General features: G+C 38.4%; 2 protein-coding genes across 6 annotated transcripts in view; one reads left to right on the plus strand and one right to left on the minus strand.

The window, feature by feature from the left end:
* The window catches only part of ift88 (intraflagellar transport 88), a 29329-nt gene extending 18130 nt beyond the window's left edge, over positions 1 to 11199 (minus strand). For 4 of the 5 annotated variants that reach the window (XM_020713214.1, XM_011489446.1, XM_020713213.1 and 1 more), the window contains exons 1-12: positions 10939 to 11143; positions 10713 to 10775; positions 10259 to 10318; positions 9556 to 9609; positions 9281 to 9344; positions 8479 to 8548; positions 8075 to 8165; positions 7666 to 7770; positions 6345 to 6447; positions 5383 to 5729; positions 3657 to 3727; positions 3493 to 3579 (exon numbers count right to left, since the gene is read on the minus strand). In XM_020713214.1, coding sequence (XP_020568873.1) covers positions 3493 to 3579; positions 3657 to 3727; positions 5383 to 5729; positions 6345 to 6447; positions 7666 to 7770; positions 8075 to 8165; positions 8479 to 8548; positions 9281 to 9344; positions 9556 to 9609; positions 10259 to 10318; positions 10713 to 10775; positions 10939 to 11019 — 1196 coding nt within the window. In that variant the 5' untranslated portion in view covers positions 11020 to 11143. Of the gene's footprint in view, positions 1 to 3492; positions 3580 to 3656; positions 3728 to 5382; positions 5730 to 6344; positions 6448 to 7665; positions 7771 to 8074; positions 8166 to 8478; positions 8549 to 9280; positions 9345 to 9555; positions 9610 to 10258; positions 10319 to 10712; positions 10776 to 10938 lie in introns of all 5 variants that reach the window. The other variant, XM_011489444.3, reaches the window with a different exon arrangement.
* Positions 11200 to 11455: 256 nt separating this feature from the next.
* On the plus strand, positions 11456 to 27489 carry cryl1 (crystallin lambda 1). The gene is made up of 9 exons (XM_004081597.3): positions 11456 to 11589; positions 14060 to 14167; positions 15381 to 15507; positions 16531 to 16692; positions 16910 to 17005; positions 19193 to 19291; positions 22637 to 22745; positions 24932 to 25038; positions 27129 to 27489. Exons 1-9 carry the CDS (start codon positions 11549 to 11551, stop codon positions 27231 to 27233), a joined length of 954 nt encoding a protein of 317 aa, XP_004081645.1. The 5' UTR covers positions 11456 to 11548; the 3' UTR covers positions 27234 to 27489.
* The last annotated feature ends 508 nt before the right edge of the window (positions 27490 to 27997 follow it).

Raw genomic sequence — 27997 nt, forward strand, 5'->3', positions numbered from 1 at the left:
TGAATTATTTACTATTCACAACAAGCAAAAACAGTAACTTGTTATTACTTGCACTACTGTCTGTTCATCCGGGAACACTGTATAATCCATCTGCACATTGTAATATTTTCTATGTACTTTACTGTCCATTGCAATACTGTAAATTATGTTCATAGTTCTGCCTATAGTGTTCATACACTTTTACATAGCCCATCTGAATAGTATGTTCATAGTACACCTATCTGTATATCGTGCTTATAGTATTAATATCTGTAAATTATGTCCATAATACTTACCTGTATAGTTATTGTACATACTATAGACCTTGATTCTGTACTTACTGCTTATTGCACTTCTGGTTAGATGCATTTCGTTGCCTTGTACCTACATGTGCAGTGACAATAAAGTTGAATCTAATCTAATCTAATCTAATCTAATATATAATCCATGTATGCAATAAAAGGGTTTTTGGCAGTAAGTGAACTAAACTGGGAAGATTAATGCAAATATCTAAATTTATAGTGCACATTATGGGCTTTCTGAAACATAAGTCAAGTCCCCTAACCATACAACTAAACTGAAGAAATCCTGCTGGAAAGTGAAACAACTTGATACATCATAGTTTTAATGAGATATCGACAGAGATTATCTTTTCTGCTCATGTGAATTCAGTGGAATGACAGATGTAAATCCTATTGACACATCAGTCAGTGTTTCTCAATCTTTTTTGAACCGAGGTTAAATCTATTCTTGATAAAGGTAAAAGGAAAAAAAGAATTTCTGTAATCTTACTTAACAATATACAGTCATGGTACACATTAGTGTGCTATGGCACACTGGTTAAAAACACTGACATAGGCTTTCAGTAATGCTTCCATAGTTTTGAGTTACTGGAGGAGCTAAAGGCTGACTGTTCATGGTTATTAAAGCCATTTATTACAGTTTTTCAAATTTATTATTTCCTGGCTTTAAGTCAGACCTTTTTCAAAGGTCATTCATTCATTCATTTTCTTGACCCTTTTTCTCTTTCGGGGTCACGGGGCTGCCGGAGCCTATCCCGGCCACTTGTGGGCGAAGGCAGGGGACACCCTGGACAGGTCGCCAGTCTGTCGCAGGGTAGAATGTCCACAAACACACAGCCATTCACTCTCACATTCACAACCTAGGGACAATTTAGAGTTGCCAATTAACCTATGAAGCATGTTTTTGGACGGTGGGAGGAAGCCGGAGACCTCGGAGAGAACCCAGGCATGCACAGGGAGAACATGCAAACTCCACACAGAAAGGTCCCCTGTTGATGTTGTTTTTTCATGTCCCCCAGCCGGGACTTGAACCAGAGGCCTTCTTACTGTGAGGCAAGAGCGCTAACCACTGTGCCACCGTGCAGCGGCTGCAGAATGTGTTTTAGTAAAATTGCATCTATTGTGCATATTCTCTACTCTTCTTTGCATTTATTTATTGTGAGCAATTCATAGCACATTTTCTATACTGCGTGGTCTTAGTCGGTCAGCAGCAAATCTCATTTAAACAGCACAAATAATCTTTGCACAGCTTTACACAACTCAAACCAGGCCATAGATGCACCTTAGACTGAATTTTGCTTCATGGCCAATGGCTTCAATTCAACCTGTGAGGGGTTTATATGAAGAGAATATATTAGCTCTACTCATATTTTATCATGAAATAGTTGAAGTGTCATAACATTAACATTTGTATTTAAAAGTTAGTTATTCTCATTGATGCGTAAAAAAAAATCTAAATATTGAGAAATTAAAAAAATTAATTGGTTCCCACATAAACAAAAAAAACTCAAAATTAAATTATTGTTTGACTTTAATGCAGGGGTGTCCAAACATTTTGCAAAGAGGACAGATTTGGTGATGTAAAAATATGCAGGGAAGATTATTCAGGCCAAATCCAAATGTTGTAGGTGCATTTGGAGCTGTAGTGCTGTCCCAATTTATTTTTGTAAGGAAAAGCCGTAGTGACTTAGGCCGGTCTATCCCTCTGCCGCTAGGTTGATCCGTGTCGCGCGGTGCCATGGAAGAGAAATGCATTTCTTCATGTGGGTGTGCTCTGAAGCACAAAAGTTTACATTTCAATGTAAGTACTGACTTTTTGTTTTTGGATGACTTTTTAAAATGATAAAACCAATGTTGTTATGTATTTTCTGAGCGCTAACGTGGCTCACCTGTGACTATTCATGACGTCAATTTGGGGTAGAGTTGTCTGAATTTAAGGAAGCTATTTTTCCACAACTCTCCGCTTGTAAGGTAAAAACTGTAGGTGTAGGGAGAAGCCGTAGGCGTAGGGGAAGAATTTGGATTTGGTCCAATTCGGTCTTCCAGTCTTTGAACCATTGTAATAACATTAAATGCAAATGAACTCCTGAATTTCATGAAAACTTTCTTCCAATGGCATTCTTTACATTTCTTCACAGTAAACACAAATAAACCTAAATACAATTCAACCCAAACTACTGGGATTTTCATACTTGAGGAACAGAAATAAAAAGAAGAAATAGTCTGTTGGGAAAAACAAACCTTTCAACATAGTTAAATTAAGGTTTAAATGAAAATAATTCATTATTTCATCAGTTTTTTAGAAGGACCACTGTGCCTTTGATCAGAAAAACAAATCAATCTGGGCCCTGAAGGTCAAGTAGCTCTTCGCTGACCTTCATTACATCATGCACTCTTCAAAAAAAAAAAATCTGTACCTTTTGTTGTAGGCAGAAGACAGAAATTCAGACCTCACTACTTTTGCCTCCAACTGTCGAACTTTCTGATGAACTGTTTTCCAAGTTTCCAGACCACAATGTTACAAGCCAGGCGAACATTGGCAAACTCTGGCTTCTGCTCAGGTCAAATGTTCTCCAACCCTTTTCATCACGTAGTCTTTAATAAATTCCCAATCAGTAAAAGGTTTGCTGAGCTGCCGCAACCTTGTTGCTTTCATTGAGGCATCTTCATTTGCCTCACAGGTTTGTCAGAAAACACTGCTGTGCCGTTAAAAGACTTTCTAGTTTTTGCACTGTTCTTTCTGTCCCAGTCAGGTTTTCCCAGTTAGCACGTCTCATCTGGTAGTCTTTCTTGATGTTAAACTGCTTGAAAACAGCAACAGTCTCTTGGCATGTTAGGCAGACACAGCTGTTTCGCATGTCCACTGAAAAACACACTCCAATTTTCACTTGTCCTGGAAGCAGTGGCCCTCACTGTCAACTTGCCTTTTTTTTATTTACATTTTTCACACATTTTAGAAATGGCCTAGAAGGGTAACACAACAGTGTTGCCACAGATTTACAAATTTGAACATAATTTAGCCAATCAAAGTAAATAATTTGGACCTACAGTTTGTAGAACCTGATGGTGGCCACATATTATTGATTTTATGACAGGAGCTTCAGGGCTCAGTGGAAATTTGGAACCCAGGCTATATTAGGTCCAATGGTCCAGACTTTGGACATGCCTGCTTTAACGTCTTTTTGAATGTTTTCTACAAACTTCTACTAACCAGTCAAATCCACTGGCAAACGAGGTCTCAATGGCCGGGGCGATGAGCTTGGCTGCGGTCATGATGTACTTCTCTGCCTGGGCTTTTCTGTGAACAACACAGGAATGGACATTCAGTTGGTTCACTTGGCAACAAACTTACAAATTTACTGGAGTTTTTCTTACTTGTCTCTTTCCATTTGGTAAAGCTTATCATTCTTAATGGCATCAATGACCATATTTGTGCTAGAGTCATCCTGAAAGAACAAAAAGGACACGCCTCAATGCAGAATGCTAAATTCACTAGATTAAGAATGTGTGCGTTACACAATGATTTTGTTGCATGGAAAAAGAGAAGACAGTGCACAGATGTGAGTAAGCAGTCAAACAGGAAGCCAATTGCTTTTTCCAGTCTTCAGCAGAGGCCAAACTGCTCCAACAGGAAAAATAAAAATCCCACTCAGCATTTGGCAGGTCTTCCTGACGACAGGCCTGTTTGCTGGCAAATGCACCAACACCATTATGTTCAGGATAGAGTTTCTCATGATAATACTTTTTTCTCAGTTCAGCACAGAGTGAAACCACAGATGAAGGCTTTTTCAAAGTTTAAACATAGTTTTAAAGAGAGGGGGGTTTGTGTTAAGAGAGTGTTAAGGATGTAAAACGATCTAATGTGACAAAAGAGTGAAGCTATGGCCATGCTAAACTACTTAAATAAGCGTGTTTCAACATTTCACAGTTCAGACAGTAAACAGCAAAAACATGAAAATCGTTCAAATTACTGCAGAAGTCAGCAAAAGTAGCAAAGCCACTTGACAACTATTGCATCAAACCACTTCTGCTCCACATTTACCTTAATTTAGCATTTATTTGAAAGCACAAGTACTATTTGTGGATTATTTTTTTCATAGTTGGAACTAAATTCAGGTATTAAGGGGTTAATGTTTTTTATGCCCCTTAAAAAACTGCTTTATGTGATTCAATTGTGCAAAATCCCTCTTTCTCCTTGCTTTAGGCATGCCTTGATATACTCATAATCTCTGCTTTAAAACCTTTCTCCTCCCAGTCCAGCAGCCTGCCAGCCAAGCAGCCTGCCAGCCATTGTCCAATCGTTCAATTGTCATGAGGTGAAGTTTTTCCCCCCCGCCAGCTGGAAACAAATGTACCATTCTCTAAACTTTATAGATATCAGCTGACTGACATTGACTTTAGATGAGAACTGGATTGAGAAATTAACAGCTATTACTCATTATGTTTGTCAGAATCACTGAATAGCTCTACTACCTTTTTTACGATGTTCTTGCTAATCCTAATTTTTTTCATGATAATTCATCTTTAATTGCAAGTAATTGAAGTTATAAACTCACCAATCAGATGCCTGAGTAAAAGTATGTGGTCTCACGTCAAATGTTCGAAATGTTTGACAGATTTAGTGTGGCCTGCTTTTGAGTGGTAGGGGTGTGGCCTTCCAACAAGCTCAGTCCTGCTTGGACCGGGCATAGAAATTATGACTCAGACCAACTTGGACCAATCACTGCCTAATGACGTCGTCTGGCTCCAACATGACAGTGTCTGCGTTGCAAAAATAAATGGCAATTGAACTAACTTCATATAATTGGAGCTTGAAGTAAACCGTTATCTATCGGTGACGTCACAGTCACTCAGTCCAGTTCTCAGATACAGACAATGCTAACTAATCAAGTTTTAATGTGATGTTTTTTTTAACTAGGTAAGTGGTGGAGGATCTTGGCAGGTAGATGCCAGATCAGATTTTTCTGTCACCACTTTTTACTTTACTGAAACACACAGACAGACCGTCTAATGACTTTTGGGGATGACAAACGCAGTAAATATGAATCTAACTGCGAGTTGATACTGAACTCAACATCAAGTGAATATGAATGTTACCCACAGTGGCTGGAATGTATTTGTCCTCGTCATCTATTCCCAGAGGAACAGAAATGAGCATCTGAAAGGCCTTCTTCATCCCCTCCCTGTCTCCAGTGGCGTAGTTGCACAGCACAAGGTTGTAGCCCGTTGTGATGTTGGGACTCTCTCTCATAATGTGCTCAAAGGACGTGATGGCATCTGAATACTGGCCCATCCGCAAAAACACCACCCCGATGTTCTGCATGATCTTGATCCTCATTTCTTTGTGAGCGTTGGAGATCTGATCCAATGCCATGCGATAGAACTTGATGGCTTTTGGGTAGTTCTTCTGCTGGAAGTAAATGTTGCCCATGTTGACTTTCAGACGGCCTGAAGGAGAAGCACAGTTAATATGAGTGGAAACTGCAGAACTAAAGCAAGGACTGACATTTATAAAACAAAAGCCAAATCTGTTAAAGATTACTTGCCATACGTTTTAACATCAGTTTTTGAAACCTGATTTGTGCAATTTTAAATTAAAATGGATACAAGTAAATTAGGGGTTCAAATAACTACAAGGAAACAACGGTTATCATGAAAGTAAAAGGCATAAATCACAAGTTTGTCCTCATGACAGTGATCTGGGATATTTCAGGTACTAATTTGTCCCAAACACAAATGTATTTATGCTTCAGCATCTGAAAACATTTATAACTATTTCAGTGCAACTTATACTCCTCTACAATTTTTTCTTCTTTATCAAGCATTTTTTGGCTGCTGCGACTTATACTCCAGAGCGATTTATAGTCAGTGTTTAAAGAAGCTTTCTACTCTTTTAGAGTTTTTATTGGAGTAAAGAGACCAGGATGGAAATGAGAGTTCAAAAAAGAAAAAATCTCTGGTTTCACAGGAATCCCCGTGTCATAGCACAGGATGTCCTGGTCCACCACAGCAACCAAACTCTGAACTCAGTGACAGTGAGCGTAACACAGGTGATCTGCTCACCTGGATTATTAAACATCTTGTTCTTCACGATGACCTGGTAGGTGTTCAGGGCTTCTGGGTACATTTCGTTGTGTTCATACTGGTTTGCAAGGTTGAGCAAAACCTGTCAATAGGGGAAGAATTGGGTAAATACTGTGATAATGAATTTGCTTTATTTGTTACATATTTATTCCACTCAAATGTTTCAGATTAACATCCTTTGCCAAAGATAACCCAAGTGAAAAAATGTTATATGTTGTTCTGGTTCGTTTTTGATGTCCTGGATGGGATTTTGTTGTCAGATTCCAAATTTCTCCAGTTGTCTAAAAAACTGTTTTTTGGACAAGCATGTGTAATCCATCAGGGATTTTCTTTTGACATCATTGGATTTTTTAATTGAACTTATTAAACGGCCTTTTTCTCTAGTTGCTTTGTTAGGATGGTCTGAGAGAAGTCAGGCCTGGCATAATGTAACATCTCCTCCTGACAACCTGCAATGTAAATCTGTCCTCTGTAGAGCACATTTCTAAACCTGAATATCTCCCAACCACTGCATACCACTGAATTAACTCCTTTTTCAAAGAACATTTTAATGATAGCAAATGCGAAAGGAATTGTAGTTTTTGGTGGGATGACATTTCTTAACTGTGTGCAGATGACACACAATCAAACAGGAAAAGAACCCAAGCGGACCTTAAATAATTCATTCACTGCTCGTTTTTCACATTTTTTTAAGCAGGAGTTTGTTTGGCTCAAAACACATTTTTTAAGATAAATTGATCTTAAAATGTGTATTCCTAGTCTTACTTTAAGTTGATTATGGTCTAGAAATAGGGATAGTTGGATTGTTGCTTAAAATAGAATATGTTTGGGGGAATCGAAATGATACCAACTGTAATTAAATTATTTTGCACAACATGCTTATTTTAAGACATGATATTTCCAATAACACGAGAAAAAAAAACGAAATATGAGCGTTTATAGCTAACATCATGATTTATTTATTCTAAAATGTGAAGAACATCACAACTTATTTTAAAAATTTTTACCAAGACAAATTCTACGTGTTTCATTAGCAGATTTTTTCTTTACTTACAACAAGGGGAAAACATCTTATATTCTATATTTTTTACCTCGTTTTGAGAAGAATATTTTTTCCAGTGTAAATAATGAACTTGTATTAAACAGAGGCAATTATTTCATAAAAAGGTATGAAAAAATGACATGTTATTTTATCCGTCTCCCCACACAAAAAGAAAACAAATCAAACAGAACAGAAAAGTGGAAAACAGATCAATCACAGAAGAACGGGAGAACACTACTTGCCGTCAATCTAACTTACAGAGTAGGTTAGGTCTAAATTAATATGATCCGCAGTACCAGACTGTTCCCTCTGCCTGACGAGCGCCTGCTCCTTTCTCCTCGCCTCTTTGGCCTTTTCAAGAGCCTATAGCGACACATCAAAGACCCAAACCCAAAGGCAGATCAGCAGCTGTGATATAAATGCTCATGTTTGAGGTGAAAAAACATAAACGGTCAAATTCATGTTAAAAATACAGGATAAATAAAAGGAAAACTAACCCTAAGAATCCCAATTATTACTCCGTTTTTCCTTTTTGGTTACATATAAGTGTTTTTTCGAGATGACAAATGTCATGTAGTCATTTTAGCATGAACAACAGAGCTACAAATCTTACAAAACAAATGGAATAACTGCATACAGGCTGAGGTAAATAAATGATCTCCCTGACCAACTGTGAGGCGCCACTGCTGTAAGCCATGCAACTCTCCTCTATCAGGTCATTGACTTTCTTCTCCATGATTTTGATCTTCTCCTCGGGCCTGAAAGACAACAGGACAGAACGTGACTGTGTTAATATCTACGATCAGGTTGGTTGAAAGGCCAACAAAACAAACTGATAGATATAGAAATAGTGCCTGCCTTTGTGTATGTATGTGTGTGTGTGTGTGTGTGTGTGGGGGGGGGGGGGGGGTTGTTGTTGGCATAGTTTGTCGTGTCATTTTATTTTTAAATTTGATTGTATTTTATGCAAAGCGCTTTGAGGGACATGTGCTGGAAAAGTGCTATATAAATAAAGGTTGATTTGATTTGACAATTTTAACGAGGAATCAATTAAAAAAAGGAATAACTCACGCGTCCTCATTCTTTCCTTCAAGAGGAGGTGCGGGGCCCCTGTGCTGGCCCAGTGTGTCAAATGTTGAACCTGAAGAAAAAAAAAACTGTTTAAACTATGGGCTGGGTGAATACTCGATTCTGATTGGCTGCAGGATGTCAGTTAAAAGTTACAATGGACACTGGTTGAATAGTTTGAATTATTATTGCACTGGCCTAAATGGACTTTGTTTCTTTAAAACAAACTTTTGCTTCATCATCTGGACAAAAACTAAGCAGTAAGAGGTGAACTTTCTCTCTGAAATGATCCTTTGTACCATCCATGGGCTGAACAGTAGAACAGTGGTTAGTGCTTTTACCTCACAGTGAAAAGGCGTCGGTTCAAATCCAAGCTGGGTCCCTTGCTGTATGGAATTTGCATGTTCTCCATGATGCTAAGAGCACTTCCGGGCATTCTGGGTTGATTGGTTTTTCTAAAGTGTCCCTAGGTGTGACTGAGAGTGTGTGTTATTGTGTGAACCTGCGACAGGGCTGGTAACCTGTCCAGGGTGTGACCCACCTTCTCCAACCAGTAGCCGGCTAAGGCTCTGGCAGCCCCGTGCTCCCAAAAGGGGTACAGCGGGTTCAGAAAATGGATGGATCACTTAACATGACGTTCAGCATATATAGCACTTTTCTCCGCTGCAGCAGAGACAGGTCGGTGCAGGCTCAGGAGCCGTTATCATGACAACGCATTGCGTTTAGTAAAATAAGTAACAAGAAAGTACCAAACAAAAACAAAAAAACTTAAGCCAGACTTTGTATGTGATTCACTTGAACTTACCACGCATCATGGTGGACGTGTAACCTGCAGCTCTGATAGAAGTCATCGGACGAGCAGCTCCTTCCTGAAACATTTTTGAAAAAAGCAGTCTCATTTCACATGAGCTTTGATTACACAAGTGGACTTAACAAAGTATGTCAATGCAGAGAGGCGACAATATTAAGAGAGACAATTGTGTATTTGCTCACAAAACCAGTCTGAAGTATTTGCAGATGTTCCAAGCAGGAATGAAGTCATGTAAGAAAACATCAAAGCTTTTAAGAATATACTTTCACCTGCACAGCTCCAGTCACAGGTCTGCCTGCTGATGATGCCAAAGGGACCCGAGACTACATGAAACAGCAATAAAGACAAGAAGTTGCACACATTAAAGCTTATCTGAGAAAACGGACCCCAAGCAATTTCCTTAACATACACACAAACACACACACACACAACTATAACCAAGAGCAACACTTCTTTACAAACAATTTAAACAACTGATTTAACAGAAAATAATAACATGTCTGAATGATACTTTTAAAGAAAATCTTTCCTATTTTACTCAAAATCTTTCTTTGGATGTTTCATTGAAAAATATGTCACTGCCGATGAAATTATGCAATAAAGTTATCAAACCAGTTTTTCAAACTACAACCTTATTGTCAAACAATAACCACTGAGTTAAATATAAATGGGTTTCTTGTACATTTTATTACATATTTGCAAATCATGTACTTCTGGTATTACTTGTTGGTCTCATGCATGTTATGCATTTTATGTTGAGATTCTATTTAACTTAAAATAAAAAGTGGAGATTTCACGATAAATCAAGAAAATAAATGAACATAAATCAGCTTCAGATACATTTTTTTAGGTATTTTACTTGAAAACTACGCAATTTCACCATTCTTGACGGTCATAAGAGAAAAAGAAAAAGACGAAAGAAAAAAAAACAGAATGACTAGACTCTAGAGAAAGGAAGAAGGATGAACTTACTCCAAAAGATGAAGCTAAAGGTCGACCTCCAATGGCAGTACCTGGCAACTTTGCAGTCATCTTGACAAAACAAAGACACATTTCTGCTATTAAACCACAAAATTACAATTTATTGATCCATCTTCAGTGTATTGCTCTACTCCTCTTTACTGTAGTTTGATCCAGAAATATTTAGGCACAGATATAGTTTAAAATTTTAGCCCTTCATTGATGAAAAAATGATCATTCAGGGAAGTAGTATGAATATTTGTAGTTTAAGTTTTGTTTAAAATTAAATAAAGAGTTGTAAGGAGCTTTTGTCTCGAAAATATTACACTCACTAGGGGGCGTCCGTGAGAAATAATAATATTAATAAAGAATTAGGGAATCATATTTGCATTAATACTCATTACTCAGACAGACAATATCCACATATTTTTTTGTGTCACACAGCAAAACTAATGTTTAGTCTTACCAGAGGTCTTCTTCCTTGGCTTGTCCGCAGTGCCTGCTGGAAGCCTATATCATTCTCCAACTCCTTTAAAATAATGAACCATTCGTTTATTTTAACTACAATGTCCCCGCCCATCAGCACACAGACGTGTTATATGGTAGTTTAGGATCATTAGCTGCGACTCCAACATTGTACAACAAGTGAATCCAATTGTATAGCTTAGGTGTTGCAGTGAAGGAAAGCTCACCTCTGTGAAAAACGTTGAATTAAAGTCGTTGTAACCCGAATAAAGATCTTCGTCCTCCACTGCTAAATGAACGTTTTCCATTTTCTCTCCACGCGATAAACTGGCTTTAAAAAGAAGCACTTATCGTCTAAACAAAACCGTTTTCCTCTTCTTCTAACAGTTTTTTAAACAAGCCCGTTTGTTGTAGTTGTTAGGATTTATTCCCACAATTCAACGCGGCATTGGTGGGATTCAGTCCTTTTCCAAACGTTCAATTGGTTAACAAGGAGTCATTCATCGTGTGGACCTAACCTGATTGGTTGAATGTTACTCACCCGTTGCTAGGTGACAATCGTAAACATTAGCATCTCTGCAACAACTTGTCAAAATTCAAAATTATTTTTCTCAGTGTCTAGCTTTTACTTGTCACTATATACAACTATGTAATGATTCTCTTGTGTATTCCCCAGAAGAGGATAAACATTAAACGATGTCGTTTTCAATTTTTTGAGTTTTTTGTCCTTAAGGGTTGCCGTATCACCCTCTACGCGTGACTAGGAAGGGGGGGGAGTGAAAGAAATTTGGCATAAATGCAGAAATCTCTGGTTGAACTGCAATACTAAAATAAATCATGAACATTTCGGAGTCAAAGACCATCACTGTAATCGGCAGGTGAGTAAGAAAAGACAGTTTGTTTGCACACAGAAAAAAAACCATTTTGGTTTGTTAAACTTGCATGTGTAAAAAAAAAAGCGGTAGTATATTTCCACAAGTTTACTTACAACTAGGTCGGCGTACCGAACGTTTTGCAAGCATTAAGACAACAGCTATTCGTAATAACGCTAAAAAGAAACGTTCAAGCGGTTTTTGTTTTAGCAGACAGATTTTTTTTATCTAATAAGAGGAAGAACTGTTATTTGTCCATTGGGTTGGCTTTTTCTCGTCTTATCCTGTTTACATTTTAACCTGTTTTCTGCACCTTGATCAGTGTATCTGTGCACTGAGCGGTCTTTGTAACAGGGGTCAGTCTGCTGTAACCCGTAAACAGTTTTCAGTGTCTATATTACTGGAAATAGCTTTTATTTCATGTTGTCTATTCTTAGCTTTTGTACGTTTTTTTATTAGATTCACAGATATACTTTTTTTAAAAATTGTTTTTGCAATTCTTCTTTCTTACTGCCCCTTTGAGCGAACATTTCACCTGAGCTTAAAAGTCAATTTGCACCATTGACTGTATAAGAGAACTGGACTGAGTGGTCTGGACTGACCAAATAGGAAGTACCCTCTAGTCCCCTAAAGCCTAAATCATGCAGACCTCTATTGAAACATAAACAACTATCACTCATTATTATTACTATGCAATTATTGTACAATAAGTATTATTATTATTACTATTAGTCATTCTATTTGTCAGAATAACTGTTCTTCATCTGATACCTTTTTTAATATGTTCCTGATAATCCAAATTCTTTTGGATTATATTTTTTTCTGTAATGCAAGTTATTCAAGTTATGAACTGGCCAATCAGATTCCTTAAAAAAGTAGATGGCCTCACATCAAATATTCAAAGCATTTGATTCTCCTGAGCCCACTTTCAGTAGAAAGGGTGTGGTCTTACAACATGCTTACTCCTGTTTGGTCAGAGCGGTTGCTATAGAAATGTAGACCCAGACCGACTGGGACAAATCACTGCTTACTGCCTGGTTCCAACATGGCGATGGCCGTATAGTGGAAAAATGGAAAGTGAATTGACTTCATTTCATTGGAATTGGGAGCAAGGTATTTTCTATGGGTGACGTCACACTTGCTCTGCTCATCTCTCGTATACAGTCAATGATTTGCATGCATCATGTAGACCCACCCAAATACATTTTGGGCATAGCAAATTCCACCAATGAAAAAAAAAGACATCACAGCGCGAGAGACCATCAAAAATTGAAGTATGAAGTATGAATGGGGCAAAAATCTGCCCTGTAGGGCTCAAAAAATATTTCAAAATCCACAAACATAACCAAAACACAAGTCAGGGATATTAAAGGAAATTTTAAAATTATTATGGGATGGCCACAGGACCTAAAGCTTGGCAGTCATTTAGTGGCAAAATATGAAATTTGCGAATTTTCACTTTTAGCCACAATATGGGGAAAAAATTCACACACATGCCACCAGGTTAAGGGAATATGGGGAATAAAGGTGTAGTCAACAAAAACCCTCAGTTGCCAAGGAAATAAAAAAAATGTACTTTTACCAATTCTTCAAAAATTTACATAGACCTATCCAGAGCCCCCAGAAAACCAAAGTATAAAATGGAAACCCTGCCACTGTGAAAAAATGTTTTCATGAATTTGTTACGTGCAGCTCTGACCAGGTAGGAAGTGACAGCTGCTCGCAGCTTTAATTTTAAATGACATTTTCAGGTAATGTAATGTTTCAAAGGCAGTGTCAAAAAACAGCTGTAGAGATTTTACCATTCACCTATTCTCTTCAGCAATTATTGGGACTTACTTTGGACTCAGACTGGTGTTGACATTAAGTTGGGGCTTTTGATTTAAGACTATGTTCTTACTTCCAGGACATCACTGTCAATAGCTTAAAAAGGTTTTTAACTCTTGATTTCTTTGTTTATGTTTTATTTTGGTAGAGCAGAAACACTAAAGGTCTAATGCTGGCTGTCCAAAAGGCCAACCGCTCCAACAGCAGAGGGGCCAGAGTACTTGTTAAAACATATTAGGAGATGCACAGAATATTTTAAGAAACTATTCTCAGTTTTTTTTTAAAATGTTATCACTAATTTAAAACCAAGACACTTTAAGGTGACATTTGCATGAGCTCCTAAACCGCACTGTTTTCTAGGCTTTGTCTTTTCTTGGGCTTATTTAACATTTGCTGTATTATTGTAGTTGGATCCATGTCTTGGACAAAATTGCATAAAAAGTGCAAATATTTTCTAAAAAACCTCAGGCTCAGTGCCTTGTGCATCCTGTCTTGACCCTGCCTTGCAGGTACTTTTTAAGGACCATAACAACAATTAGTAACAGTAAAACACGGATATCTCTGCTCTCCAGTATAGATGGACTACTAACTAGGATCAATAACTTAGTTTGTGTGATTCTGTGTATAAACATTTCTGCTAATGATGTAGTGGGCTCATTGGCCGCTCCTGGGCTATGGTGTTTGCCAGCGGAGGCTACAGTGTGAAGATCTATGACAACCAGCCAGGACAGGCTGCCAAAGCTATCCTTGAGATAAGGTGGGTCATGATCATTGACTCTATGGTCACTCTGCAAAAATCATGTCATTATTCCAAATTCATTTGTATTTTCTATGACACTATCATTAAAAAGACACCCTGTGACTTGAATTGATCTCTATTTGGAACAATCCAGAAAAACATAAACACTTGGATTATAGTAAGTGAACTTGGCACATCAGCATTACTAAGTTCATGTTTAGCTAAAGCTACGGTTACATCATAGACTGTAAGAACAGTTTACAGTCTATGATCACATATACAACTACCACACCAAGTCTATGATCACATATACAACTACCACACCAAGTCTATGATCACATATACAACTACCACACCAAGTCTATGATCACATATACAACTACCACACCAAGTTGGGGAGGCATCGGCAGAGTCTTGAAGAAATTGTAAGCGTGGTCATGAATGCAGACGGGGGCAGTCCGGTGGCTTTCAGTTAGGTGGGGTTGGCGTTACAAAATCGGGCGAAAGCTGGGTGGTCAAAGCCAGATTGCTGGCCGGCAGCTCTGACTGGACAATGTTTAAATGTTTCTGACATTTAAGCGGCTGTCCATATCAAGTGTCACCGGCAGCCGACCGGTAGCCCAGGGAGCCTCAGTGTAGCAGCGTGTGCAGTGCGTGGGGGAGCTTGTGTGTTTGCACAGACACACCAAAAATTAGAGGGAACATTCCTGCCACCAGACCCCTACTGTGCTACCTCCTAATGTGCCAGGGCGGTGGCTGACTGATGCCAAAATTCATCTGGTTGCCGCACAGCATTTAAAAATGCGACTGCCGCCGCCTGATCACAAGTGCCACCGTGCGGCCACCTGCCGAATTTGCTGAAAAACTTGTATTTAGGTTGATGCACTGTGGCAATTTGCATATGTGACCATAGCTTCAGCGGTATTAGTTATATTTATATACACATTTTTTCAACATAAAGAAATTATATTGTCCCACATTAGAATATACCACTTTTTGGCTTTATAGCATATTAGGTTAAAGTCCAAACCCAACACAACGCACGGTTATCCAATAGCGCTTTACTTTATAAAACTTTGTCTACTGTACATTCATTTGGAAAGGAAAAAAGACAAACAAAGGATCTTACAAAGTTTTTATTAAATAGACTGGTCAGGTATGTATTATTTTACATGTATGATTATATTTGTCACAAAGTGAAATCTGTATTTTCTTGCTTGTGATATCTCAGTCAGCAGCTGAAGGAGTTGGAGGAAGCCCACATGCTTAGAGGGGAGCTCACCGCCACACAGCAGCTCACCCTGATAAGCAGCTATGACGACTTGTCTCAGGCCCTGGAAGGAGCCTTCTTTGTTCAGGTAAAGTCATCACAGAGGAGCACATGTCAGTATTCCTAATTTTACTGTTCAAAGGAGTTACAGGTGATTTGAACTGTTATTGTTAGGATTCTGACATTCTGATGTTGTTCAAAGCTGGATGAACTGGGGAATGAGGTTCTTCTTTTTCCAATGGAGTCGGATGAAAAGATTGTATTTTCTTTGTTTAATAATTCACTATTCTATTTGATAATCTACTTCAAATGCTGTTGATCCAGTTTACAGTGACAATGTTCAGCAGCTTTTTCTGATTTTACTATAACTAACTCTTACTGTAACTTTACTGAAAATTTTGAGTTTAAGCAATATTTTTTCCCTTTTGCAAATTTGGAACAACATACACTTTAAAAAAATGTAGTATTTCAATCCAGGAGGTCCAAAAGAAAGTCAAGTTTGCTTATAAAGGCCAATAAGGTCAATAAGAGAGTCGTTAAAACAAGGAAACTCTTTATTCAGATTAACATTAATGCAATTTTATTTTAATCTGGATAAAAATTAAATTTGTTTAAATTTAACTTAATAAAGTTTTGATCATGGTTGACATATCAAATTGATCAAAAATATGTTTAATAGCTACATAGAAAAGTGCAAGAAAGTGTTAGGGTGTAGAAAAGGGATTTGTATTCTGGCATAACGGGGGATGTTGCGGCTGCATGGTGGGGTACAGATTAGGACTCTCCCCTCAAAGGAAGAGGACCCTGCAACTGAGTCCTTTCTTTGTGGAGTTTACATGCTCTCCTTGTGCATGTGGGGGTTTTCTCTGGGAACTTCAGATGCCTCCCACAACCCAAAGATACAAACAACAGCCAAGGTGCTTCTGTCCACGGAAGCTCACCACAGTTTAGATTCAGCTAACAAACAAATAACAGTATATTTGCATTACAAAAATATTATTTACAGCATTTACATATTAACATCAAGGTTTGTTATAAAATGACAAAATAATCACTAAGTTCCTGAATGTTTTTGAAAGTGGCTGATAGTTATGCTCTGTCTGTGTTTTAGGAATGTGTGTTCGAGCAGCTTGAAATCAAGCAGAGCGTCTTTCAGGAGGTTGAGCAGATTGTGGGAAAGGATGTCATCCTGAGCAGCTCTACCTCATGCCTGGTGCCAAGCAGTGTCTTCTCTAAACTTCAGAACAAGAGCCGCTGCCTCGTCTCTCATCCGGTTAGTCGGAGGGAAGTTTCTGGCACAAAGAAACAAAACTTTTCATGCAATATTGACACAAAAAAGCAAAAATGATCAAGTTGACATAAATGTAGTAAAGTGAGAGAACTCTAGTCTACCGTTCTTCTCTAATCACAACAAGGTTTTATCTGCTAAAGTGAAGTGTATCATTTTTTCATTAATCATAAACGCTGCAGTTTTATATTTGTTTTCCCAGGTAAATCCACCTTACTATGTCAAACTGGTGGAGCTTGTACCCCACCCTCAGACGACAGCAACCATCATGGACACCACCCATGCTCTGATGACCAAAGTAAATACGCCTCATACCATACACCAGATTTCAGTTGACTTGTAACCAGTAGGAATGTAGCAAAAGTCTGTCGCTCAATCATTTTGGCATTGGTAAAAACAGAATAGTCATTGTCAAAATCCCACCAGTTAAGTTTTAGGGTCCTGTAATGCACTAAACACAGCATTCCCACCCTGCTGGGGATTATGTTTTCAGGGAATTGGGCAATTGTATTTCTTGATATGAAACTAATGTAAAAGTTGTTCTCTGGAAGTACTAAAAAACAAAAAAGTTTGAAATGGTCCAAAGCAAATTCTCTATGTTTTCATTGGAACTCAAGCTTCCATTTACTTGTATTGTTATATAGTTGCAGTTTAGAACTTTTTGGTCATTTCATGTAATACAGGGGTGGGCAAACTGCAGCCCGCGGGACACATCCATGTTTGGTCCAGCCCCCTGAACAATATCAGATACACATGATTTTATTTTTATCTGGTCATGCGATCGAGACCCACTTAGAATGTTACATTTTATTCCACCGCTCTGGAGTCTGTGCCCCAATCTAAACCCTCTGAAAATCTCTTTCATGTAGAACAGAAGACAGTCTTCCCGTTCCGCCTCGCAGTTCATCTTTTGCGTTTTTGCTCATTCTTTTAGGGCAATCATGCTTCTTTTTTTTTTTCATTACACACTGTTCTGTGTCTTGATTGGCTGGAGACCTTGTCAATCAATCTCCTCTGTGTCATGCAGCTCTCCAGAGTTTTACAGCCCTTAAACATCTGTAATCCTACTCTGGGGATTTCATCGATCACGGGTTATTTTTAGAACGCAACTCCCGTGATAAACGAGGGAACACTGTACTGGTGAAAAGGTGATGCAGATATATGTCCAGCTGCAGCAGAAGACATTAGAATTTGACTTTTTTTTCATTATCACTGGATGAGAAACATATGTGCAGGACACAGTGCTGCTGCTCAGTTTGATTTGAGAAATTTTACGCAAACTGTGAGATGTGGGAGGAGCTGCAGCCCTCCAAAGTCTCAGAGGAGAGGCTATGACGGGAGAAGACAGACTATTTATTTGTTAGGCTATATTTTTGAAATTGATTAGTATAATTTTTCCCGACTTTTTACTTTGAAAATCACAGAAGTGTTATTTGGCTAATTATTTATTTCATAAATAGTGTTTTTTAATTTATTAAAAGGATCATGAATGAATGAAACTTTATTCATTTAGAACTTTAGAACTCCTCAGGGGAACCAAAGTGCTTCACAATAAAAGAAAGAAAAAATACATTTAAAATCAGACGCATCAGAGAGGAAAAATGTTATGTGGCCCTCACAAGAAAAGGTTTGGGGACCCCGCTCTAGCATTTCTGTGGTGTTTTTTGTTGTTTGTTGTTTTTCATTCTTCCGATCGTTCAAACTGCACGTGAACGCAGCATTTCTCTAAGTTTGGGTTTTACACGAGGTACATAAAGCCATTGGTTTAATTGGCCCTAAAATGAGAACAAAAGCCACAGTTTTGAAATAAATATTTTCTGTTTTAAAAAAAAATTCAATCAAAATTTCTTTGTCCAGATTCCATGTTATTCCCTTCTCTTAAAAGGTGGATTACCAAAACATTCCACGCATCTGCTCCTTATTTGGCCCTTCTATCAAATTCTATAACCCTTTGTAGCCCACTAGTTGAAGAGTCTGCCCACCCCTGTTGTAATACTTCATCAGATAACACTGTTCATGGCTCCTGATAGGCATTTGCTAAAACTGCATATTTCCTAGTTCTGATCGGTTGAGAGTTGTGAACAAACTAATGGCCTTCGTGTGAAGTGAGCTCTCTGAACTAAACTAAAACTAGACTTTTGTAGACTTACACTAATAGAGTTTTATATTTTCTCAGTTTTTCTCTCTTTTAAATGATAATATACCTTCCAACATCACCTGGGGTGGACTTTATGTCAGTCTTTGTGCACGTTTTTAAAAATATTTTACTTTTTAATAGTTTGTTGTGATTGATATTGTGCTGTTTTGTTTTGCAACATTTGATGGAGCTGCACTTTTGTAATAAATGTGCAACTCGTCTGCTGTATTAAAAAGAGTAATTTAACTCAAAAATTCTTTTTAAACTGTTATGTAATTCTAATAAAACAACAAATAAATCTTTTGTCCATTTCTTATTCTTGGTCATTTGTGATCCGTCTTCCTTTAGGTTGGCCAGGTACCTGTCTGCCTGAAAAAAGAGATTGATGGCTTTGCCATAAACCGGGTCCAAGCAGCTATTATCGCAGAGTCATGGAGGCTGGTCCAGGTCAGTTTCTTTTTGTGCCACTTTTTTACACATTAGCGCTAAATTCATTGGAAATAAAGTTGCGGAAAAATATATTTAAGTGTATCTTCTTTAAAAACAAAGCATTAATAATTGTTTCTTTTTTCACCTATGTAACAAAATTGTTACAATTTTCCAACAATAAGGGAAAACTTTTGTTTAAACAATCTTAAAAAAATGTGACACACACACCGCCAGTTTAAGTCTTTAACCACAACCAAAGTTTTGTTGACCTTTGACCTCATTTGAGGGGCTGCCCCTCTTAAATTTCCCCCCAAAAGAATAAAACAACTTTTGTACCAACTACAAATTTATCTTCTCCTAGGGATTTTGACCTTTCGCCTCCTAACTTGGACGCTGTAGCTCAGAAGCTACAACAATTGTCCACCAACAGGAAGGTCACTGGATCAATTCCTGGTGTTTTATATTTCTTCGGTGGCTCGGTGGCTCGGTTGGTAAGGTGACAAGCTACCATGCAGGAATCCAGGGTTCGATTCCCGGAGGGGAATAAGCAATGGTACTGGGGGGCAATTACCATATCAATGGCGAGCAGTTAACATCACCCAGTGGAGGTCCTTAGGCCCTTAACACTACTGCCTCCCGAGCACGGTTCAGCTGCAGCTCACCGCTCCCCCAGGGGATGGGTCAAATGCGGAGAAGAATTTCCCCATTGAGGGATGAATACAGTATAAATTATTTTATTTTTTTATTATTAACTCCTCAAGCATCAATTTATGACTATGGCTTGTTGAGGCAGCACTGATGAGTTGCTGTTTCTTATAATCTCTGTTTTTGTCCTCATCCTTTCAGCTTTTGCATTTCCTCTTTCCTCATTCTTCAAGATTCAAGATCAACTTAAACATCCCCAAAGGGAAATTTATTTGTAGTAGCAGCACCACAGAATAAGATAAGAGATAAAATAAATACAAGACACAAAATATACAGGGAAGAAAAAAAAATTAACAGGTGAAAAATAGACAGTCGATAACTCTAGAACTCTTGAATTAGATGTAGTCCCCAAAAATGGTGTGGAGTGTTTTTCAAATCATGCTTCTCATTTATCTGCTAAGCCGTTTGTTCCCTTTCGGGGTCACAGGGCTGCTGGAGCCTATCACGGCCACTTCTGGGTGAAGGCAGAGGACATCCTGGACAGGTCGCCAGTCTGTCACAGGCTTGCTTCTCCATCTGGCAACCTGATAGACAAGCCTAGGTTTTACAATGGCCAGGAGAACATGACGTCTCTGAAAGCATCGTGCCAAATGTGATGATTGGTGGAGGGGGGATTATGATGTGGGATTGTTTGTTTGTTTTTGTAGATGGTCTAGGAAATTTATGGACAAATCTATGGTTCAAATTTTGATCCTTTTAAATAATTTCTAAAACTAGAATGGGAAAAGCCTGAAGCTATCACACTCCTCCTTTGTACGTCTTTATTTCACTTCAGATCTGGAAGCACACACCTTCCCTAGCTTTAAGATTAGACTTGAGAAGTTTGTCTTGATTCAACTTGTAGATGGGGATAAACTCATACCCCGAGTCAAGTCGTTAGTAATGCTATCACAAACCGGAACCACTTGGGGTTGTTTTAGGTTAAACCATTCGTTTTCCTTACTGTTGACCTGTCTGCTCTTTCTTCTTTTCTGTGCTTATATCTGTGTGTCAGATCACGCTCATAACGGCACAATGAATACAAATTAGTTTTACTTTTGTCGAGTTCTAAAACTTCCATAAATACTTGAGGAAGAAATGGTTTAATAAATCACAAAGGGATGTAGCAGCAGTTATGGGAGTGCTGTTTTGCAGTGTAGTGTGAAAAGTATGAAACATGAAAAGCTTCGTCTTAACACAATGTTGTACGCTTAAACTGAAAGTTAACACCTTTATTAGGTCAGATAAAGTTGAGGTTCTCTTCTTGGAATTTAAAGCTGAATCCTAGTAACGACGACATCAGACGGACGGAAAAAAAATAGACACAAACTAGTTGAAAATTTATTTTTTAATTAACCCCACAGATTCTCTGTTGGATTGAGGTCCAGAGACCACTTCAGAACCTTGAAATGCTTTTTATATAGCTGCTTTTGTATGTTGTTATTATGTTTACCCATAATGCTCTCACTGATGGAAGGAGGGCTTTGTCCAATATCTCTTCATACATGACCCCATTCACGCTTTCCTTAAAGCAGATCGATTGTTTTGCCTCATTTGTAGAAAACCAACCCCAAACCATGATGTTTCCACCCAAGTGCCTCATAGTGGGCTTTGTGTTCTTGAGATGCGACTTAGCATTCTTCTTCCTCCTTCAAACACAGCGAGAGGCATTTACACCAAGGAGTTCCATTTTGGTTTCAACACATGACATTCTACCAGTCCTTCTCTGGATCATTTAGATGCTCTCTGGAGAACTTTAGATAGACCAGGACATGTGCTGGTTTAAGCAGGGGGACCTTTGGACTGGATATGAATCCATGATGATTAACTGTGTTACTAGAGTAATCTTTGTTACTGTGGTCCTAGCTCTCTACAGGTCATTGACTAGTTCCCTTGTGTAGTTCTGGTCTGTTCCAAATTGTTCTCTAGATCATTTGTACTCCACCAGGTGAGCTCTTTGAGCTCCAGGTGGAGGGATATTGTCAGTGATCCTGTGTGTCTTCCATTTTCTAATTATTGCTCCAACAGTAGATCACTTCTCATCAAGCTGCTTTCTTACTGTAAATTGGTTAATCCCAGTCTTGTTTAGGTCTACAATCTTGTTCCTGGTGTCCTCAGACAGCTCTTCGGTCTTAGTCATGTAGAGGTTACAATCTAGCTGTTTTTGCTCAAATAACCAGTTCCAACAGGTAACATTAATGCAGGTAATGAACGTAAGATAGAGCTTTAAGGAGCGTCTTTAAAAAAAAATAGGTCTGTGAGGGACAGAATTCAGAAAACACAGAATTCAGCTTCACAAACTGACAGCAAATTTGAAAAAGCCTTTATGAGAACTGATGTAGAATAATTTTCCTGAACATCCGGATGTTTTTCTCATTTCTGCAGTTTAAAACATTGTCAAAAAAACACACAAGTCATGTTATGTAAGGTGTCAATAATATTTCTTAGGGAGAGGCAAAATAAAAAAAAGAGACTTTAACAAGACATAAAAAGGAAATGTTTTTCTACATTTACACATTTCCCCATCCTGAATGAGAACGTTCAAAAACGTTTTCCTTTTTTTCGTGCAATCAGCCACTATTGAACAAGGATCTGAGAAACTTTTGGCCTTTGCCCTTCCAGATTTCAGTTAAACATCCTCTGTGGGGTTTGTTGACACATTTTTTCTCGTCTCTCCAGGACGGCGTTATCTCAGTGAAGGACATTGACTTAGTGATGTCAGAGGGACTGGGAATGCGTTATGCTTTTATAGGCCCCATGGAAACAATGCACCTCAATGCCCCTGAAGGTAATGCAACATACATGACATTTTTACTCAGTTTTGGTTTTGCCACTAATCCTGATTTTGAACATTGTTTTTCTTCAAGAGCCAACAAAATGCATTAATGAGAGGCAAATATAGGTCAATCTTCCTAACTTGGACAATCTAAAAAAAATAACAACTTTGCTGATGAAAGTGTGGTGGATTTCATTTATATACTTGTACCACTTTAACAAAATGTAAAAAAATCCATTTCTTTTTACCATCAGTTGGTTAAAATGTGGGTGTGTGTTTTTGCATGTGTGTGCGTGTGCACACGTATGTGTAAAATAGGGGTAAACCTGACATTTAGCTGAGAAAGCTTTTAGAAACCTAAACCGACATCTTAGGAAAAAAATAAAATTAATAGACACAATACAGTGAACCCATAGCTGAAGTTACTTGGTTTAGATCAGTTTTTCCCCCTATTTTTAAAGGAAAAAACTTATACAAATTTTTTACTTTAGTTATTTTGGCAGAATTCTATTAAGACAAGCAATGAGTAATACTTGGGGGAGTTCAGCTTTTATAAATTCACCCGTATATCTTCTCCTGCTCATCCGGAGCCGGGTCACAGAGGCAGCAGTCTCAATAGAGATGGCCAGATATCCAGCTCCTCTGGGGGAATCCTAAAACGTTCACAGGCCAGCCAAGAGACGTGGTCTCTACAGCATGTCCTGGGGTCTTCCCGGGGTCTCCGCCCAGTGGGAAACACCCAGAATACTTCCACATGGGGATGTCCAGGAGTCATCCAGAAGAGATCCCTGAGTTAGCTCGACTAGCCTGTCTCGATATGCAGGAGCAGCGGCTCTCCTTCGAGCTCTCTGTTTTGGCAAAATAACTATCATGTTCTAAGATTGTCGTGGTGCCTTTAACACCGTCAGGTGGTGCAAGCTGGCAGGAGGAAGAGAGCAGCTTGAACGTGCGGAGGGGGTGTGTCTGCAGCTGTGAACGCCGACCAAAGTCTATTATGGGATGTAGAGTTTTTCTTGAAAGACAGCTATCTCGTAGGTGACACATAATAATAATAATTGGTACTTTATTGATCCCACAATGGGGAAATTCTTCTCTGCATTTGACCCATCCCTTGGGGGAGCAGTGAGCTGCAGTCTAACCGCGCTCAGGAGGCAGCAGCGTTAAGGGCCTAAGGACCCTCACTGGGTGATGTTAACTGAGACGGTTATTGACCCAGTACCATTGTTTATCCCCCTCCGGGAATCGAACCCTGGATTCCTGCATGATAGCCTCTCACCTTACCAACCGAGCTTCCCAGCCGCTAATGAGCACCCCCCAAAAAAAGGCCTTTTCCCCCCTAGACTAAAACCACCCATTTTCCAAAATTAATTAGATTTGCGTTAGGGCACCCCTACTCTCCTGTCACCTTGCTGCTACGATGACCGTATGTTGTGCTGTCTGTGTAGAACACGCTAGAGGGGGGGGTTGCACGTGGGGGAAAACAACAAACAGGTAGAGAGGCGGGGGCTGGGCTAAGACTCACCGCTTATGATTCCAGCCCCGCAACAAACTAACAGCTGCTTCCTAATAAAAAATAGTTTTCATTCATAAAATTAATATAATTTATTGGGTTTACTGGATATAAAGAAAAAGAAAAAATAGAAAGGAGTCTGCATCAAAGGAAATTTGTTTCCATCATCTCATTCATCTTAACTCTGGGTGTTTGACAGACGGAAAAGTCTATTCAAGGTTGTGGAAAATGGACAAAAGATTAAAGGAAACGTCACGCTCATGAAGAATAAAAATATTTAAAATAAATAATTAAATAAATATCCTGACAGCATTTTGAATCAATACAAGTATTGCTAATTGAACTAACTTGAAAGAAACATTTTTTCTAACACACTTAGTGTTGCGGCTCCCTGTGCTTTCATCTCAGTGGGAAACTGATCCAAATGGCCCTTTGAGAAGTACAGGTTGCCGACCCCTGACCTACCCAGAGAAGGCATACCCCCTTTCTCTCGTTGAGAACAATAGCCTCTGACTTAGAGGTGCCAGTTCTTATTCTAGCCACGTCACACTCTTCTGCACACAACCCCAGTGCACGCTGAAGGTCCATCCATCTATCGTCTTAGCCCGCTGAATCCCCAAATCTGCAAAGCACATGTAGGTAAAAAATGTTATATATTTTATCCAAAATCTTTTCTATGCACTCTCAGGTTTGGAAGATTATATGAAGCGATATGGCAAAGGCATTCAGAGAGTCCTGACTTCATTTGGGCCTGTGCCTAACTTCTTCGATCAGGGAGCCGGGAGCATCGTTGAGGTATGAGCACAGATTTTTAAGCTCATTTCATAAAGGAGGGGTGTGTGTCATGGCAAGGATTGGAGCAAATCAGTGTGGTGATGAAACAAATAATTGATATAGGTGATCTGTTAATGGTCGTGTTTAAATTTCAGGATAAATATAGTTAAAACATTAGTGCTAATTTCTGTTGACGCTTGATGGTATTTGTACTTGTTCTTCATTTGTACTGTTGGGCTAAAGCCGCAGTCATTTGAATCAGAGGCATTCACAAACCATTGAAAAGTCAAACATTTGCACTTACTTCCCTATCAAATGAGTAAAGAAAAAAAACACTAATTTAATTTGAGTCACATATTTAAAAATTTTGCTGCATTCTCTTTACATACCACCATGGTCAATTGTTTGACTCGCCCATCTCAGAGAGAGAACAGTTTGAGGATTTACATTAAAAAAAAACTTGCCAAATATACAGTGGAAGGAATAAGTTTTTTGCTGATTTTTTAGTTTTGCCAACTTAAAGAGAAGCTGACAGTCTGTCAAGCTATTGGTCGGTTCATTTGAACAATGAGACATAGAAAATCAAGAAAATGACTTTAAAGAATTGATATACATTTGCATTTGATTAACCCTTGTGCTATCCTATGGCGTCAAGATGACCATTGACGTGTTCTCCCTACCATGACAAAGGTGGATAAAGGTGGAGAGGATTTAATGTAATCCATGGAAACCAGTGTAGATCACAAATCATTGAAGAAAAAAGGTTCAGTGCACTGTCTAGTGGGTCTAGATGACCCAACTCCCTATGTTAAAGTGCCTAGGATAGCACAAGGGTTAAGGAAAATAAGTATTTGATCCCCAAGTAACCATGAAGAGTTCTGGTTCACACAGACCAGTAACCCGAAGATTGTTACCCAAATTAAAGACACCTGTTTGAACTGATCACCTGTAGAAAAGACACCTGTCCACAGAATCCGTCCATCAGTCAGACTCCAAACTCTCCAACATGGAAAGACTAAAGAGCTTTCAGTGGATTTAAGGGAGAAGAATGTAGACTTGCACAAAACCAGAATTGACTACAAAACCATCAAAGCTGGAGTTTGTCAACAAACAGCCTCATGATTTAGAGAGTGATTGGAAGAAAGTGCTATAGTCAGATCAAACCAAAATGGAGCTCTATGGCAACAACTCAGCCAATCGTGTTTGGAGGAAGAGAAATGCTGCCTATAAACACCATCCCCACTGTCAAACATGGAGGTGGAAATATTATGGTCTTGGAGTGTTTTTCTACACAGGGCTACTTCCCCATGTAGATGGGAGGATGGATGGAGCCATGTACCGTCAAATCGTGAGCGAGACCATCCACCAGGACACTTAAAATGGGATGGGTGGGTCTTCCAACAAGAAAATGATCTAAAACATAAAGCCAAGCCAGCCAAGAAATGGCTAAAGAAAAAGCATATCACGCTCATGGAGGGGGTCCAGCCAGTTTCTGGACCTCAATCCTATAAAAAAAAAACTATAGAGAGCTGAAGCTCAGAGTTACCAAGCAACAGCCACAAAATCTAAATAATTATAAGTCATTTGAAAGAAGATGACAGACCGTCGTTTTTTCTTAATTGGGCAAACTTATAAAACCAGCTAGGGATCAAATACTTACCTCCTCCACTGAAGCTATGTTTGTTTTAAATTTATAAGCATCTCCCTAAAATGTGATCCATTACAATGTTAAAAGTTAAGAAAATTTACTATTTTCTTTACTGCAGTGGGAGCCAAACATTTTGAATTTTTGTTTTGCATGATCAACATTGTCAAAATTGATAAATGCCTGTGTAAAAAAAAACTTAGAGAGTTTGTGTATGTGTGTGTGGATGGTTGGAGGGCGTTGTAACAAACTTCCAAATCTGAATTTTTACTCTTAAACGTTTCCATCCATGTTCAAAATATATTTAACTAATGCATGAATAAAAAAAAAAACAAGAACCGCAACTTAGATTTTTATGTTGATGTAATTTATCATTTGACTGTAAGTAATGAAGAACTTTGACTTGATTTTTGCAAATGAAAGATCCCATTTCTTTACACTAATGATATGAACTTTATATCTTCAGGAAATGTGTGAGCTCATTCCCAATGATGAGCAGCATTTGTCAGCAAGGAAGGAGAGGAGGGATCAGCTTCTTATGCAACTGTCCAAACTGAAGAAAGACCAGTGAGAGCGCCATCATCAAGAACAACTTTATAATAAATGCACACATTTATAGATCAATAAGGACTTTAATTGATTGTAAGGGAAAACCTCAAAATACTGCATTTTGAGGTGGTAAAATTCTACTTTCTCAGCAATCTAGAGTGTAATTCATGAAGGATTTGATTCTCTTTTAAAGTTTTCTAAAATGTGGGAAGCATTTGTAATGTGATGCTGTTAAGATATTGTTTTCTCAATAAATTCAGTTCAGTCTTTCATTGTAATTCCACATTGTCAATGTAACATTACTGCCACATTTTTGATCAGCCTTCATAAATAATCAATTGTGATTTTTTTTAATTTACACATAGAACATGACAATGAATACCTTTCAGGTTTTCAAAGCCTCTTCCAATGGAAGTTTTTTTTTTTTTCATTTTTTTTTTTTTCCGGTTCCGGGTTACACAGCAGGACGCGTGGCGTGATTTTCCCCAAAAAAAAGAGCTGACCATGCCCTCGAAGAAACCCCAGGAATACGAATTTGCAATTTGAACATTTAATTTGCAATTTAGAATTCAATGTAAAAATTACAATTCAATCTGAAAAATATTAATATAAATAAAAGCAAAATCAATTGCATTTTAAATTGTTATGGGTTTTTGGTACCTCAATTCAAATGAAAATGCATTTTAAAATCTTCAATTTAATTTTGAATATGGTCATGAAATTCTAATTTTGCAATTTACAACTCAATATTAACCCTTGTGCTATCCTAGGCACTTTAACGCTGGG

The sequence above is a fragment of the Oryzias latipes genome, chromosome 21 (assembly GCF_002234675.1).
Source record: "Oryzias latipes chromosome 21, ASM223467v1".
Taxonomy (NCBI): Eukaryota; Metazoa; Chordata; class Actinopteri; order Beloniformes; family Adrianichthyidae; genus Oryzias; species Oryzias latipes.